Source organism: Zeus faber, assembly GCF_960531495.2.
Source record: "Zeus faber genome assembly, chromosome: 2".
Classification (NCBI taxonomy): Eukaryota; Metazoa; Chordata; class Actinopteri; order Zeiformes; family Zeidae; genus Zeus; species Zeus faber.
In genome coordinates this window covers 50601017-50619456 of record NC_137189.1, presented here as the reverse complement: position 1 = coordinate 50619456, position 18440 = coordinate 50601017, and the positions used below count along the sequence as shown (strand labels likewise).

At 43.8% G+C, this 18440-nt stretch overlaps 1 protein-coding gene across 1 annotated transcript; it reads left to right on the top strand.

The window, feature by feature from the left end:
- Nucleotides 1-7267: 7267 nt before the first annotated feature.
- LOC307227483 (endoribonuclease ZC3H12A-like) lies at nucleotides 7268-18152 on the top strand (the record flags this gene model as incomplete). Its single annotated transcript, XM_079996826.1, has 6 exons — nucleotides 7268-7400; nucleotides 10857-11293; nucleotides 15023-15162; nucleotides 15591-15825; nucleotides 16504-16610; nucleotides 17416-18152. The coding sequence occupies exons 2-6, from the start codon at nucleotides 10968-10970 to the stop codon at nucleotides 18150-18152; spliced, it is 1545 nt and encodes a 514-aa protein (XP_079852952.1). The 5' UTR covers nucleotides 7268-7400; nucleotides 10857-10967.
- Nucleotides 18153-18440: the final 288 nt, after the last annotated feature.

Below are 18440 nucleotides of genomic sequence, written 5' to 3'. Positions count from 1 at the left end.
CTCTGCTCAAAGACTCACAAACATGACAAGCCAAGGCAAACAGATGATGCAACCTATTTCACACAATTCCATAAGAGATATAATAGAAGGATTTATAAAAGATAAACATGGATAAAGACATAAAATTATAGATAAACGATAAGTGCAATTCAAAACACACTCACACATGGCAGGAGTTCAACCTACACCCACTTTGGTCGTTAGGGAAATGAAAGCCCAATACAAATCAATACAATATAATCTAATACACACATTTCAAACCTTTTACAGAAGCATCAACTATATTGGAAGAATGAGTTTATTTGTCAAGTTCCTTTTGCATATTGTGATGGACTGGTTTAGAAGTTTCCACCCTTTTTCCAGAAGGATTGTAATTGTTAAAACACTGTTCTTGAGGGACATTTAAACAAAACGACACAAGACAAACATTCAGTGACGTGAGCGCAAGACAATGTGTTTTATGGGATCTCGGAAACCTGTTATACGTACTTACCATGACTAAAGTGGACCCCATGTATTGCTGCCTTCAGCTAAATATCTTAATTTATAATACAACTAATAAGTATTGAATATCAGACTTTTAGAAAACATGTCTAAATTGTCCAAGACCTGGCAACCCCTGTGGGGGTCTGGCACTCCAGTTTGGAAATCACTTGTTTCGATGGATAGGTGTTTACACGATATGATTTGGGGAAAAATATTGCCAAATCACCTCAATTAGAACAAGTAAAGAAACCAACAGTTAAAACTAAGACAAAAGCCATCAATGAACTTTGACACATTTTAGGTAGCAAAGGCACAAGGAAACAAACGGAGACTAAATTATAAGCTGCTGCTTTGGTGACTGTTGTGAAAGTAAAGCTTTGTGTCTATGGCACCTTTATGGTGCCACAAAACAATTACAATTGTTTAAACCGCTTTGAAAACCCTTCCTTTGTGGAGCACTTTGCTCTTCTCCAAGTCATCGGATATTTGCTATCTTTACACACACATGCTGCAGGTTGTTAAAGTTGTGAAGTGTTTGAACAGTGACTCATAGCTGTGCTTCTTCTGTCCCCAGTCCTCTGTTTTCCCAACCTGCTCGATTTACCTGAACAATTAGAAAACCACGTCCTCATGATGACTCAGGCCTTGATACTCATCATCTACCCAAAGCTATGAACAAATACTGATGCTTCAGTCAGGATGCCATGACGAAGACCCGTTTAACTATTGTGCAATTCCAGTCGCTCGTCCCAAAATGGTAATTTTACCAGCAACATCATCACCAGAGAAGAGGGTGTGGCCAGCACCACCTGGGGGTGGTTGTTTATCAGGAGTACCTCCATTTCCAGCGTAAAATATGTGAAAAGTACAAAGATGACAGACTATGTTTGGTGATATATTGTAGTATGCAAATACTGCGCACTACCTTCTGACAATGCATTGGGAGGGGGAGATGCTGGTAAAAGTTTCTATGTAGTGGCATTATATCTCAGCTTACTGAAAGGAAGTGGAGCGGCTACATGTAGCATGTTGCATGTCCAAGAAGACATTGTTGTTTTCAATCACATACTAAAGTACGCTGCACCATAGCATGAACATGTTGTATGTAGTACCTAATATGCCATGATGATAGGGGACTATGCCCCTCAGGGATAGTTGACCACCACCAATAGGGATAGGGGAATACCCCTATAGAACAATGGACTACCCCCATAAGGACAGTGGACTATGCCCCTTAAGGACAGTGGACCACCCCCATAGGGATAGGGGAATACCCCTAAAGAACAATGGAGTAACCCCCATAAGGACAGTGGACTACCACCTATAAGGGCAGTTAACTACGCCCCATAAAGACAGTTGACTACTCCCATAAGGACAGTGGACTATGCCCTATAAGGACAGTGGAGTACTCCCACAAGGACAGTGGACTGCCCCTATAAGAATAGCAGATTTTGCCCCTTAAGGACAGTGGACTACACCCCATAAGATAATTGTGATATATTGGTGACCCTCTCATAGAACACACACCATGTGTTCTACATGATGAACTATTTATAACTATATTTTGATGCGTGACCATTTTGTCCATTTGCTTGGTGCGGTGATAATTAGCTGTAAAGCACCACTTCAAGTGGGTTGGTGTTGTCAGGTACAAAGCACTAGCGTCAACAAAATCAGCTGACTGAGCTGGCAACCCAACTGCACCAACATGTTGAGTTTCACACGGATGGATACATAGCTATGCTTCAAAAATACCTGTTAATGTAATTGCATTTAAACCAAGTATGATCTTGTATTTCTTTTAAGACACAAGATGAAACAAATTCCAGTTCCATGTAAATAAAACAGTTTGTGATGTATCGCTAATATAATTTGTTTTTGGGATGACGGGTGTATTTGTGTGTATGAGGGTGGTAGCTCAGGCGGTAGAGCTGGTGGTCTAGTAATCTAAAGGTTGCTGGTTGGATCCCAGGCTCCTCCTGCTAGCATGCTGTAGTGTCCTTGAGCAAGACACTTAACCCCTAATTGCTCCTGATGGCTGCGTCCGTCGCTGTTTGAATAATTGTAAGTCGCTTTGGATAAAAGCGTCTGATCAATGACTAAATGTAATGTAAAGTCAATCCCCTCTGAAAACATGCATTAAGCTAACACAGTTAGCATGCAGCCCGGTTCTGGTCACACCGGAATGAAACTGGCCTCGACTTTCTCATCTGTGTCAGGGAGATGAGATGGACAAGAAACACATTTCCCCAAAAACTGAACCATTACTTAAATGGAAAGTCAAACTTGTTAAACTGTGATGATAGTGTTCTTGTTAGCGTAATGGTTAAGAATATGTTGCCTATCACCTTCCTGTTTCTGTCAAAAGGTCAATTGATGCTAGCCCCAAACTCCCCTCGAGTTGCCATGGTAACTGTAATCACAGCAAAAAAGATGGATTATTGGATCAGCTTTAAAAATATATATATTTTGTAGGTGTTATCAACTTCAAATTCTCAATTTTAATTTGAGAAAACCTACAATAAAGAACTTACTAAATCAAGTTAGTTGGTTGGAATACAAATCCAGTTTTTAAGGTTCAACAAGTCCAGGCTGCAATGTTATCCATCATTAATGTTTCCTGAATCTCTTCCCTTTTATTTGTGAACAGAAGTGATAAGAATTGAGGAAGTGAAAGCACGAATGAGAAGTTCTATCCAGTGCAATCTCTTGCGCCCTACATTTGACCTCACCTTTCAATCAACTGACCCCAACTTCAAATTGAGAAACAAACCCTTCTGGTTTCCAACCTGCGTACTGTCGGTTTTGCTGACAGCTTTCAAAAGATGGAGGATTGTTCCTTTACTCACGTGTTCCTGGAGTTTCACCAAACTGTATCCGTGTAATGATGACATTTACAACATGTAAATTAAGTTGGATACATTTTCATTACATTCAATACGTGTTTTTAATTAACACACCAGTCCTACTGAGTTTCTAGGTGGGTTTGAGGCATTATTTTTGACAATTGTTTAAGGAGTAAAAGCGAGGTGGGTTGTGTGTTGTGTGTCCAGCGGTTTAATTGCGCTTTAAAGACCCTCTCAAGCCGCATTTTAAAAGGTTTTATGTTGAATATATATATATATATATATATATATATATATCTACTAAATGTAATGTAATTTATTAATAATATATATATATATATATATTTATAATTTTTTTCCAATACAAATATTTTCAACACATTTTTTTTCAATGAACATTCGTTCGAAAACCCACAGCTCAACCCTCTTCTAAAGTGTACTGTACGTGTGGTGTGGGGAAGGTGTGGTTTGAGCAGCCGCACCTGTCCTGGGTCTGGGTAATTGGGGGCCCAGGATCAGAGTGGTTGTACACCTCTTACTCGTTGCTTGGCCTACCGAGAAACAGGTAAAAGCCCCATCCCCCACGCACCCAGGACCATCTGACGTTTGTATGCATTTCATGCACAAACTGCTCTTTCCCTTGTAGCTTCACGTTCAGCTCATTCATGTGTCAGTAAGTCCACAGCAAAAGCTAAATCAAAAATCCAATCTGTGTCACTCAGCTCAGGAAACTTGTCGGCGTTCTCAAGTAGCTCCAAAAAGGAGATCATCTCCTGTTTGAGCCCCCACACTCGTTGACATACTTTCCCCAAACTTAACCAGCGGACATTAGAATGGTAAAGCAAGTCCCTGTGATCAGCATCAGTTTCTTCAAGAAACGGTGGCACAGTGCATTGCACTGCTGCCTCACAGCAAGAAGATCCTGGGTTTGATTCCCGCCTGGGGCGCTGTTGGCACCGTGCTCTGGTGGGTTATCTCCCAAACAGGAGCCTTTCTGTGTGGAGTTTGCATGTTCTCCCCGTGCTCACATGGGGTTTCCTCCACCTCACGTCAGTAAGGACCCCCACCCAAAACATGCACCATCATGGTCTGACCAGCGATGGACACTTATCACCTGGTCCCCGGGCGCGTCCACGTACGCTGCCCACTGCTCCTGGCTGTGGCCCCGGAGGAAGGACAAGCCAGGATGGGTCAAAAGCAGAGAATCCATTTCACCAGCACCATCAAAGTGTGTGTGTGTGTGTGTGTGTGTGCAAGCATGTGTTGTAGTGTGTTGCGTGACGAATAAAGACTAATAAACTGACGATGGTGAAGTCCCCTCGCTCCAATAAAGTTAACGAGTTTTACAACTGGCTTCACCACGTGGTCAAGCTGCGATAGGGATTCACACAGTGCTTCCTGGTGAGTTATGCAGTGGAGGAAAATTACCTCCTGCTCAGGGTTGTCCTCTTTCACCCTCCCCTGGATTCTTTTGAGCAATCCGACGTTTTTTCCCGTCAGATTTGGTGATCCATCTGTGGTAACATTGGCGAGCGTACTCCAAGGCAGCTTGTGCCTCTTGATGGCCGCCGACACACTGTCATACAAGTCCTCTCCCAGTGTTTTCCCTTTTAGGGATTCCACTGCCAAAAACTCCTCCGTTTTCTCACTAATCCCTCTGATAAAAATGAAAAGCTGAGCGGTGTTATTTATGTCATTACTTTCGTCCAGTGCCAAAGAATATCATGTAAATGACTTCGCTTTTTTGTTTAGCTTGCTAGCTAAGTCGTCGTCAATTAATTCAACACGGCAAGTCACTGTTCTGCGTGATAAGATAATTTTTTCAAATTTGTTCTTGCTCTCAGGACACAAGATACCTGCTGTCTCTACCGTGCACTCTTTGAGAAACTCCCCTCCGGAGAAAGGCTGCTGGCTTTTGCTAATTTGAATGCCAGCAAATAACTTGCCTTCGTGCTTGATTCTTGGATGGCAGTTTGTCGGATAAAGGTGTTTTGCTGAGCCTGCAAGCCAGCTGCCAACCTCTGAGCGGTAGCCGTCCGTTCTTGTGTTGATTGGTTGTTAGCGTAATTAGCATGCTTGGTAGAAAAGTGAGGGCTGATGTATTCCTTTAAAACCGCAATCGTTTCTTGGCAAAAAAGACATACAGCCTTTGACCAGACTTAGGTAAAAAAGTATTTAGTTGTCCATTCCTTATTAAACACTCGGCACTCACTGTGGACTTTTCTTTTCTTTGCCCCACTCATTGTTGCAGATGGCTTCAGAGTAGTAGCAGAGTAATAACAGAGAGAAGCTCGGGCTCCGCAAAATCAAGTCACTGCGCCTAATGCGTCACCTGGTGAAACGCCAGGCGTTACAGGTCAAGGTCAAATGAATGCAGTCATAATTATAAATTCTGTACCGGTCTTCGGTGGGCCGGATTAAAAAGACCAACGGGCCGGATGTGGCCCGTGGGCCGTAGTTTGCCCACCCCTGGACTAGATGTTAATATCCCTTAATTGCAGACGTGAGACATGCTGCCTAGACGCTGCAGGATGGACAAGTGAGTAATAGAATCGTCTGGGTTATCAAGTGGGAGCCCTCTTTCATCGATGTTTCCCTTATAGACCCATGACACCTCCAAATGGTTCAGCAGTGAATCCAGACATCCCAAGCTCATCCCCTAGATGCCATTTGCTCACTTCAAGAGGTTTATTCGTCACATACATATACATTCTTTCATACATATATGCAGTGAAATGTCAATGTCACTTGAGGGTCCAGGTGGAGTCCTTTCTCACCCTTTTAAGTAGTGCCGGAGAGGTCTTGGGCCTGTCATGGAACATGTTGGTAGGTGTTCCTTCTGGATCTCTTGGCAAGTCAAATCCATTTTTCTTCTTCCAGAGCATACAAGATGTGGAGTACAGAGAGTGAAGGCCAGGACTGCGGCAGGCCACTGCCCCGCCAGTCTGGGCTTCCTCCACTCACCATATCCCCTCTTACTACCTGGTAGAGAAGGAGAGGGAGCTTGGTCCCTAAGTAGCCCACAGATATTGGTAGGGCCCACTACTACTTACCTGATGGCCCAGGTGGAGTCCTTTCTCTTCATCTAGCCACTGACTACCCTTTTCATCAGTTCTCTAGAGGTCTTTACCAGCTTGCCGGTGGGCCTTCCTTCGCACTCCCATCTCCCGAAGTTACAAAGTCCCAAAGGCAGCGATGTGGCTACAAACCCTCTGCAGCCTTCTTCAACTGGTAGGAACTTTGCTTCCAGAGAAGAGAACAGTCTAGTCAAAAGTTCAGGAAAATTAACCTTTTGAAACAATCGCACTCCCTAAATCATCACTTCCTATAGATGTCTGCTCGCTCAGTGCTGCCCCCTGTGGTGGGGACTTGTTATAGGACCATTGAAATTTAGGAGGAGGCACAGCGACTTTAAATTTGGTTGCAATACAAATACCGGCCACCAATAGCAAGACTGTCATCGACACTTGTTAATGAGAAATCGAAGTGGTTGAAATGTTGTGCTCCAAGTGACAAAGCTTTCTTTAGAGTGTACTTTTCTCAATTTGTGAATCAATCTTGTGGTGCACAGGATTGATGGTGGTTCAGCGCTGAAAGTGTGGAGTGTTTGAAGGAAAGCTGATGGCATGTCTGGAATTTGACTATGTGATAAAAGCAGATGGACGACGTGTGACGCAGTCGCATGGTGCAGGTGAAGAATCGATCCAGGGCCGGGATAAGAAACATAATTAATCCTATAATCCATTGGAATTAATGTAGTAATAAATCATTCATATGGCTTTTACACTCCAGAACCACAGAGAACTGGTTTCAGTTATTGAAGACAAGTCTGTAACTGTTGGTGTGATTATGATGCCACACCCGGAAGAAAGAGAAACAGTGACGCCTCTGCATACGCAGCAGCCTCTGGGGTCCTGGAGCTCCAACGAGGAAGTATTTACTCGGTGCTGCTCAGCGGGAAACTATGAACTTCCTCCTCTGAGTAATAAGAGTGTCGCCACGACGACTGGATCAGTCCGTTGTGGGGACAGACAGGGCGAGAGACACCGAGCCGCAAGGATCAGACCGGTGAGTACCCAGGAACACACTGATGCAGTAAAATAAAAGCTGTGAAGTGTGTATTTCAGTTTGTTTGGCACGTTGTGTCATCTCTCAAGTGTTGGTTCAGACTGCATGGGCAGTCGTTGTCCCGACTGCCCATTGTTCCGAAACTTAACTGGGTATAAGGTTAGAGATGGTTTAGGTATAATGTTATAGATGGTTAAGTTTAAGTATAATGTTAAAGAGGGTTAAGTTTAAGTATAATGTTAAAGAGGGTTAAGTTTAGGTATAATGTTATAGATGGTTAAGTTGAGGTATAATGTTATAGATGGTTAAGTTGAGGTATAATGTTATAGATGGTTAAGTTTAGGTATAATGTTATAGAGGGTTAAGTTTAGGTATAATGTTAAAGAGGGTTAAGTTTAGGTATAATGTTATAGATGGTTAAGTTTAGGTATAATGTTAAAGAGGGTTAAGTTTAGGTATAATGTTATAGATGGTTAAGTTTAGGTATAATGTTATAGATGGTTAAGTTGAGGTATAATGTTATAGATGGTTAAGTTGAGGTATAATGTTATAGATGGTTAAGTTTAGGTATAATGTTATAGAGGGTTAAGTTTAGGTATAATGTTAAAGAGGGTTAAGTTTAGGTATAATGTTATAGATGGTTAAGTTTAGGTATAATGTTAAAGAGGGTTAAGTTTAGGTATAATGTTATAGATGGTTAAGTTTAGGTATAATGTTATAGATGGTTAAGTTGAGGTATAATGTTATAGATGGTTAAGTTGAGGTATAATGTTATAGATGGTTAAGTTTAGGTATAATGTTATAGATGGTTAAGTTGAGGTATAATGTTATAGATGGTTAAGTTTAGGTATAATGTTATAGATGGTTAAGTTGAGGTATAATGTTATAGATGGTTAAGTTGAGGTATAATGTTATAGATGGTTAAGTTGAGGTATAATGTTATAGATGGTTAAGTTTAGGTATAATGTTATAGATGGTTAAGTTTAGGTATAATGTTATAGATGGTTAAGTTTAGGTATAATGTTATAGATGGTTAAGTTTAGGTATAATGTTATAGATGGTTAAGTTGAGGTATAATGTTATAGATGGTTAAGTTGAGGTATAATGTTATAGATGGTTAAGTTTAGGTATAATGTTATAGATGGTTAAGTTTAGGTATAATGTTATAGATGGTTAAGTTTAGGTATAATGTTATAGATGGTTAAGTTTAGGTATAATGTTATAGATGGTTAAGTTTTGGTATAATGTTATAGATGGTTAAGTTTTGGTATAATGTTATAGATGGTTAAGTTTAGGTATAATGTTATAGATGGTTAAGTTTAGGTATAATGTTATAGATGGTTAGGTTTAGGTATAATGTTATAGATGGTTAAGTTTAGGTATAATGTTATAGATGGTTAAGTTTAGGTATAATGTTATAGATGGTTAAGTTTAGGTATAATGTTATAGATGGTTAAGTTGAGGTATAATGTTATAGATGGTTAAGTTGAGGTATAATGTTATAGATGGTTAAGTTGAGGTATAATGTTATAGATGGTTAAGTTGAGGTATAATGTTATAGATGGTTAGGTTTAGGTATAATGTTATAGATGGTTAAGTTGAGGTATAATGTTATAGATGGTTAAGTTGAGGTATAATGTTATAGATGGTTTAGTTGAGGTATAATGTTATAGATGGTTAAGTTGAGGTATAATGTTATAGATGGTTAAGTTGAGGTATAATGTTATAGATGGTTAAGTTGAGGTATAATGTTATAGATGGTTAAGTTGAGGTATAATGTTATAGATGGTTAAGTTGAGGTATAATGTTATAGAGGGTTAAGTTGAGGTATAATGTTATAGATGGTTAAGTTGAGGTATAATGTTATAGATGGTTAAGTTGAGGTATAATGTTATAGATGGTTAAGTTGAGGTATAATGTTATAGATGTTGGTTAGGGTGTTGTCCATGTCCAATGGGACATCTTTCTAACTATTGGGGTTTTGGAATAATATGCCATTGGAGCAGTAGCATGGCACCCAGAGCAGGGTGGCTTTAAATGGGGACATTCCACCGTCCAAGTGTCTTGTCATGGCAGTTTGACTTTTTAGACTCAAATTAATACTTTTAAAAAATTTGCGTGATCTTCCCTCTTCTTCTAGTGTTTTAAGTGGTATTTTTGTATCTGCCTTTTATCAACTTTGCATGTAGTTGTTTTCCTTGTATCCTTTTGTTTTATTGTGAAGTACTTTGAATTGCCTTTCATGTATAGAAGGTGCTATGTAATAAAATGTATTTCTATTATTTATGAACCTTATCAAGCACATTTGAAACTTGTTTTATGATTTGAGAAATAGAAATGATGTCAATTTAGGGTTGTTTGAATAACTTTTTTTTGAGCAGGATTTGTTTTATCCGGCTATTTTAGGATCTCTGTAAATCTCAAAGGTTTTAGAAGATTTCAGCACTCTGTCTTGGCCGTCGCGTGGCAATTAAACCGGTGGTTCGCAATGTGGAGTCCGGGTACCTGCCAGTAGTCCTTCCAGAGGTCCCCAGCAAAGTGATTAATAGTTCAACTTCACAGTTATTTCATTTACATGAGGGAATGTCAAATACTGATTGTTTCGATCCTAGTTTCACCGTAATCTCCCTGACTAAAGTAGCGACACTGAATCGGATATAATCAATAAAAATATTGATCTCAGATTGGGAGATTCTCAGAGAGAATATCTGATGAAGTGGGTTAAACCGAGGCTCCTGTATGTGGAGAAGGTGGAGAAGCCCTAACCCTCCAGATGTCATCTTCCTGCAGCTTTTGGGCCTGAGCGCTGTAGGAAGTGGTTTTTCGTGCACGTCGCAGCAAGCCTCTGCAGAAGTAGACGCCACAAACGACAAAAACTTAATCTGTGATTTCAGACGCTGGCGTCTTTTCCTCATACGTGAGGTGTCACCTCCACCCGCAGAAAGGCATCATACCCCATTAATTATCGAGTCATCTCATCTGTAAATGTTTAGAAGCATGAGAGATATGTTTCTCTTCATCAGGGCAACGAGTTCAAATCGGGGAGTGCTCTGAATAAGACAAGAGAGGACACACCCAGCTGGAACCTCATTCTGACTCGGACACCATACCTGCTGCTATTTTTAGAGCACAACAATAGGTCACCGTCTGTGTGGAGGATAGTTTGGCTATTTGGGTGCGGAACACTGGTTCAGGGTCTTTGCAGGTCTGTGTTTTTACAGAGTTTTCCAACCTCAAATGCCGAAATATAGGTGATCGTTCTAAGGGGGGTTTCCCTTCAGCTGAAAGGAAACAGTTCTACGAAAAGATGAGATGCCTTACTGACAAGACAAACTGGCTCGACGCTTGTGGAGAGGGAAACCTTTGCACCCGTTTCATTAACATTGTTTACAGCAGCCGTCTAGTTGCGGCTTAAATACATTTTAAAAACCTGCTGTGGACTTCCTGTATTCACAGTGACAGAGGAACACCTACAATTGTTCCAAAACAAAAGCTGTTGCCGTGATACCGCGGAGGAGCCCAGACCGTCCTGAGAGGCCTCCAGGCTAGAGGCGGACCCCCCCAAGTATGGAGCAGCAGGTTGGCCAGGTGGAGCGCTTCCTGAAGCTGGGCTACTCGCAGGGTGACATCCAGCGCGTTCTGGCCTCGCTGTGCCGCGACGCGCAGACCAACGACATCCTGGAGGAGCTGATCAAAACCTGCCCCAGTCCCGGCTCCGTGCGTTCCAGTCCCAAGCTGGTGGCCCGCGGCTGCAGTGCCCCCTCGACAGGACCCGGGACCAGGACCACCAGCACCAGCAGCCTGCCCCCCATGAGCCTCGGCTCTGCCCCAGAAGGGGACACCGGTGCGGGCTTCAGGCAGGTGGTGATCGATGGAAGCAACGTGGCCATGAGGTGAGAGTCCTGGAAGGTTTTACTGGAGTGAAAGTACAAAAACACCAAGTGACTCTAGTAAGTAGGTCAAAGTACCACATTGACACAAGTATTGAAAGTAAAAGTACTCGTCATATCCAGTGCCCTGATGAAACTGGCAAAGTACAACTGCGCCTTTTTTCTAATTGATTCAAGATAATCAATCAACTGTTTTTTTAAATCCAAAGTAATGTGATAAAAAGTGTGTGTAAAAAGTACTGATATTTTAATTTAAATGTAGCAGAGTAAAAGTCAAGTCTCTGAATGTAATCAAAGTTCAGATGCTTAAAATGTACCGAGAAACAGAGGTTTCCTCCGCTGCTCTTCTTTAAAGCGTATCACTGCCGAGAACTGACGGCGCTTGAATCAGGTCTTTATAGGGTTGGTGTAGATAAAGACAGATGAATGACTCATACAAGGAAAAGCTTTATTTCATGCAGTGGCAGAAAGGATCTATTGTATCTGCAGCACGTGGAGCACAACGAGCAGAGAGGTGTGAGATGTTGTCTCAACCCGGAGATCTTAAAAAGCAAAACAACAAAGTCCAAGCTGTACTTTGAACTCTGCCAGCAGCGGGGCGTCTGGTGCTCCAACAGTCTCCTCGGCTTCGATTCAGTCGGTTTCACTTCCTGCTCTGGTAGTTCCCTCACTTCCTCCTCCACCCAAGTAAACGGGAAGTTTAGACGTTATTTATGTATGATGCGTCTTTTTATGACTCGTTCAGTGAAGGTCGCGTGATGTGTGGAAATGAGTGTCTGCAGGTCCTTCAACAGCCTTAAAATGTGACCAATATAAGGTCATGAAAGTCTAGTTTTTACATAGAATTGAATTCTGCACATTTCAATTCAATGGGTCTTGATTTCCAACATAAATATTTTGTCTGATTTGTTTTTGTTAAAACATCTGCACCATTTCAACATTTCTGATGTTCTAAAACCCTAAACCCACGACTGAACCAGATACTTCCTCCTGTTCTAGATGAACCAGTTGACTTTATTCTGTGGTTTTAAAAAAGTTCTTTTGATTTATTCTAGTTCCTCATAGCTTACCTTAACGCCTACCTTCATACCTGATCTCAAGTAAACCGTTTTGATAACAGTTCTAGTTAATACCCTGCTGCTGTTTCTACCTGACACTGACCTCAGTTCTAAATATACCAATCAGCCACAACATTAAAACTACCACTAATAACATAATATTGTGTAGCTCCCCCTGGTGCCACCAAAACAGCTGTGAGGTGGAGGCAGTGACTCCACCAGACTCTGAAGGTGTCCTGCGGTATCTGGCACCAAGACGTTAGCAGCAGATCCTTTAAGTCCTGGGAGTTGGAGTTGGGGGCCCCATGGATGAGGCTTGTTGTTCCAGCACATCCCACAGATGCTCCATGGGAACCGACCCTGACCCCACCCATCCACATGATGTAGAAGAAAAGGTGATTCATCAGACCTCCACCTTCTTCCATTGCTCCATGGTCCAGTTGTGACGCTCACGTGTCCATTGTAGGTGCTTTCAGGGGTGGACAGGGGTCAGCATGGACACTGTGAGCTCCCATACGCAGCAAGCTGCCATGCACTGTGTGTTCTACACCTTTCTATCACAGCAACATTCACTGTTTCACCACTTTGTGCTACAGTAGTTCTTCTGTGGCATCGAACCAGACGGACTCGACTTCACTCCCCACGTGCATCAATGAGCCTTGGGCCCCATGACCCTGTCGCCGGTTCAGCGGTCGTCCTTCCTTGGACACTTTTGGTAGTAACCACTGCAGAGCGGGAACAGCCACAAGACCTGTGCTTGTGGAGATGCTCTGACCCAGTCGTCCAGCATCACAATGTGCTCCTTGTCAAAGTGGCTCAGATCCTTACGCTGCTTCAACACATCAACTTCAACAACTGACTCTTCACCTGCTGCCATATATAATAATATATAACTATATATATATATATATATATATATATAATAATCATATACAACACTATATATTATAATAATATATAAAAATAAATATATAATAATATAACACTTATATGGTAATATATAACACTATATATATATATATATATGACAGTATATATATAATAATATTATATCCCACTCCTTGACAGGTGTCATTGGAACCAGATGATCAATGTTATTCACTTCACCTGTCAGTGGTTTTAATGTTGTGGCAGATCTGTGTTTATAGAAATTACCTGCAATACTTTATTGGATTGAGACTATTTGGCCAAAAATCAGGTCATTCAATTGAGTCCTTAAAGAGGTCTTAAAAGTATTAAATTGAAAGAAGTTGACAACATCGACTTTACAACAACTGTTGTTGCATTGAATCTGGGCTGATTTCCCCCAAACAACAATATTTCCCGTACAGCGATGAGGGAGTCACAGTAGAAGAAGTTTTCTAACGTTTTCGACGCAATGGAGCTGGAACATCCTCTCGAGAGGTTTGTTGATGTAAAATACTGAAACAGTGTTCGAGTGGAGACTCGCTGAACTGGATTAAGACGATGACAGAGCTCTTCTCTGGCGGAGGAGCTGCAGTGCGGTTGAGTTGAGGAATAGGAGAGAGGGTTCCAAGGGCGGGGCCTCAAATGAACACAAGGTTTGGCGGGAAATCATAAAACACTGGTAGTTTTTGAAGAAAGAAAGAAATCTCAATGACAATGATAAATTATTTTAGTGCTTTGAACAAAGCTGTTTTCAGCAAGTTTCAGAGAAGAGCTGGAAAAAAAGGTAAACAATGTTGGCGGTCACCTGTTGGGGGCGCCACTGACCAGCTCTATTCATTTTGATGCTCTATTCAAAATAATATTTCGAAAGAATTGTATCAGTTGGAAGAGTTTGGAAAATATTATTCATTGCAATGATGCAATAAAGAGATTTGGCCAAATTTCTGTAAATGTATAAATTAAACAATTTATGATCCAGGAAACGCCAGATATGACAATTACAGTTTCAACGACGAGCAGCTTTCACAGTCCACCACTTAACATTTTAACTGAGGAATCACTGCACAGATATTTATTGATTCCTGGAGGGAAGTGCAGTTTTACAGCAGCTCACATCAGAACACAAAATTAAATACTAATGATAAAAGGAATTTAAAAGAAAAACAGGCAAACCTCTGTATCAAGAACTTCCATTCTGACTAAAAGCAGAAAAATGCACAGGACTTGTTAAAATAAAGCAAAGGAATCAGAATGAATTATTATCGCTTTCCTTCCCATCACAACGTCCACAAACACGTGATGTTGTGTGAAAACAGAACGTTGCGGTGTTTGCTTCAGATCAGGGCTCAGCTTCCTGCTGCGTGGAGGGAAACTCCCAGGTCCTCAGAGAAATAAACATGGTGTGATGCCATTTGTGATAATGGAGCGATATCATGGACACTGAGGCGTCTGCCACATGACTGTGTGTGTGTGTGTGTGTGTGTGTGTGTGTACAGGAAAATAGTGCAAGGTTCCTGGTTCACCTTTACATGCACCCACCTGCCCTTGCTGTTACATTTTAGTTCCTCAGGTGAAAGGCAGAAAGTCAGGCCGTGTGTGTGTTTTCATTTCAGCTTTCCTGGTGACCGTTTGAGCACGTGCTTCGTCTTCTTGCCGCAGTGTGTTTCCGCAGAAAAGAGAGAAGAGGAAACACACTTCAACACACTTTGAAGTTGAACACACTCAACGCAAGTTCCTTTTCTCATGTGTGTTTGTGTCTCTGCAGCCATGGGAACAAGAAGGTGTTCTCGTGCCGGGGGCTCCAGCTCGCAGTGAAGTGGTTCTGGGACAAGGGGCTGCGGGATATCATCGTCTTCGTGCCGCTGTGGAGGAAGGAGCAGCCCAGACCGGATGCCCCCATGACGGGTGAGAGTGGAAGGGCTGTGGTGCTGTCTGAGGCAAGGGGCGCTGTTAGCGGAATACCTGTAGTACTGTCTGACTGTGGGTAGGGGGCACTGTTAGACCTGTAGTACCGTCTGACTGAGGGTAGCAGGCATGGTTAGACCTGTAGTACTGTCTGACTGTGGGTAAGGGCGTTGTAAGACCTGTAGTACTGTCTGACTGAGGGTGGGGGGCGCTGTAAGACCTATAGTACTGTCTGAATGTGGCTAGGGGGCGCGGTTAGACCTGTAGTACTATCTGTCTCAAGGTAGGGGGCGCGGTTAGACCTGTAGTACTGTCTGACTGCAGGACAGTACAACAGGTCTTCTAACAGCGCCCCCTACCCACAATCAAAATGGAGGAAAGGGGGCGTGGTGCTTTGTTCTTACCACCTCCATGTTCCTGCGCCGCAGATCAACACATCCTGCACGAGCTGGAGCGCAGGAACATCCTGGTGTACACGCCCTCACGCTGCGTCAACGGGAAGCGGGTGGTGTGCTACGACGACCGCTACATCGTCAAAGTGGCGTTCGACTCCGACGGCGTCATCGTCTCTAACGACAACTACAGAGACCTGCAGACGGAGAACCTGCGGTGGAAGAAGTTCATCGAGGAGCGGCTGCTCATGTTCACCTTCGCCAACGACAAGTAAAGATGCTCGTCATCATCATAATGAATAAATAATAATAAATAACAATAAAAATGTATAATAAATAATAATAACAATAAATACAGTTACAGGCGGCAACACGCAGGGTCCAGTATCGACACCAATCACAATTTTCTGAGTTTCCTTTGAACGCAGCATCAGTTGGTGCCGTCGCTCGTCTTTACATCAACATTACGTCAAAAACGAGTTACAATTTTCGAGTTTGTTTTGAACGCAACTAAAACAAGGATCCACTTGTTGCGTGTTGTGACTTTATCCGATTGAAAGTTACAGAAAAGTTATTTGTTTGATTAGGTTTCCTGTCGCTTTCCCAGTGCTTCATTCAGTTAAAAACTAAAATCATGAGTTGACGTGACTCATTAACTTTTGATTGAGCTGAACAATTCTGAACTAAAATTATTTACCCGTTTATTAATAATCATAATTATTAACCTCCAACAAAGATGAGGAAAGAATTTAACTTTTACAGTGGTTTCCAACCGAGGGTGCGACCTGTTCTGAAGGTGATAGAAATAAAAGTAAAAGAATAAATAATAAAAAAAACAATTGTCCTTCACATTAAGCACCAACATGGAAACATCAGCCTCCGTGTGGAACCAAACGTGCCGTGACCCTGAGGGTCTCTGATGTTGTCACGTGGCTCTGACTCCGCCCAGGTTCCTGCCCCCGGACGACCCGCTGGGACGCAACGGGCCGACCATCGACACTTTCCTGAGGAAGAAGCCGTGGATCCAGGAGAGCAAACAGCTGCTCTGCCCTTACGGTGCGTCGCACATTAGCCCGTTCAATTAAAGCTGCACATTCCACCAACTGAATATGAATCCTCTGGTTGTTCAAAGTCACATTTCCCTCTTTTTTACACGATAAAAAGACAAAGATCTGACAAAGACAAAGTCTGTATGTTAAATTGCACGAAAAGCTGTTAAATAGAACAAAATTATGTTAAATAGCACAAATATGTTAAATAGCACGAAAATATGTTGAATAGAATGAAAATATGCTTGTGTGTTCCTAACAGTGACACGAGACTGGAGCCAATCTTTTAAATGTTCCCTCATTTGAACTTGGTTCCGTTCATTTAAAAACGGTTCCGTTCGTCTTTGGTAAAGAGAAGCATCTGGCATCACTAGTTTGTCTCTAAGCTCCGCCCACATAGGTCAGATTACTCTATAAACTACCCACACAATGTGAAGGCGTGGTAAAGGTGTGGTGGAGGCGTGGTAAAGGTGTGGTGGAGGCGTGGTAAAGGTGTGGTGGGGTGTGGTAAAGGTGTGGTAAGGGTGTGGTAAAGGCGTGGTGGAGGCGTGGTAAAGGTGTGGTGGAGGCGTGGTAAAGGTGTGGTGGAGGCATGGTAAAGGTGTGGTGGGGGCGTGTTAAAGGCATGGTGGGGCGTGGTAAAGGTGTGGTAAAGGTGTGGTGGAGGCGTGGTAAAGGTGTGGTAAAGGCGTGGTGGAGGCGTGGTAAAGGCGTGGTGGAGGCGTGGTAAAGGCGTGGTGGAGGCGTGGTAAAGGCGTGGTGGGGGTGTGGTTTACAGGAGAAAAGCTCTGACGTGCGTCTGTTCCTCGCAGGGAGGAAGTGCACGTACGGAGTCAAGTGCAAGTTCTATCATCCTGAACGAACCAACCAATCACAGCTCTCCGTGGCCGACGAGCTGAGGGCCATGAGCCGACCTGCTGCCGACCGGGCCCCGGAGCACCGTCGCCAGATCCACCGCAGGTCCCTGTCGTCCAGCCCGGACCCCTCCCTCGGCGCCCGCCTCCCCGGCCCCCACTCGAGGCCGGAGGCGGACGAGGCCTTCGGCTCCCTGGAGGGCCCCGCGTCCGGGCTCCGGGATGAGGCCCCCGGCTCCGACGGGCTCTCCCACGGCTACAGCAGCGGCATCGCCAGCTTCGGCCGCAGCGACCGGGACTTCTTCTCCTCCGGGCTCCGCCGCGGCGACGACGCCCCCTCGGTCGGAGGCCACCGCGGCCCCTGGGGGCCCGCCCCGCCGGCTTGCGAGCGCTCCGCCTGCAGCTGCTGCGGGTACGACTCCCGCCACGCCCCTCGGGCCGCCAACTCCTACCTGTCGGAGCGGCGGCACGGTGAGCGCGCGTGCCCGAGCGCGCCGCCCAGACCGTGCCAGAGCCTGCCCGAGGGCCCCCGGGGGCCCGGCGGCAAGGACAGGAGGACGCTGAGCCTCCAGCTCTGCACCCTGTTCCCCCACAGCGTGGTGGAGCGCATCATGGCCGCTCACCCCCAAGCGGCGGAGGCGTCGGAGCTCATCGCCCTCATCGACCGCTACGACGTCGGCCACGCCCACTTCTGACCCGGACGACTCCGCCCCCTTTTGGTTCATATTCATGTAAAATTCATATTTATTGGGTGGACGACCCCCAACGACCTCTGGCGTCTGCGGCGGAGTGAAAACGTGGTCGTCACCGTGAGTAAAAGGGTCAAAGGTGCAGCGTCCGTTTGTCTGTCGTCCTGTTGTAAATAAAGGAAAGTGATCGACCGCTGAGACTCTGCAGCTTTGACTTTGTTTCCCGGCGCTGGGCCCCGGCACAACGTAGGACTCCACAAAGACGTTCAGAATAGATTTTTTGTTTTTATTGTT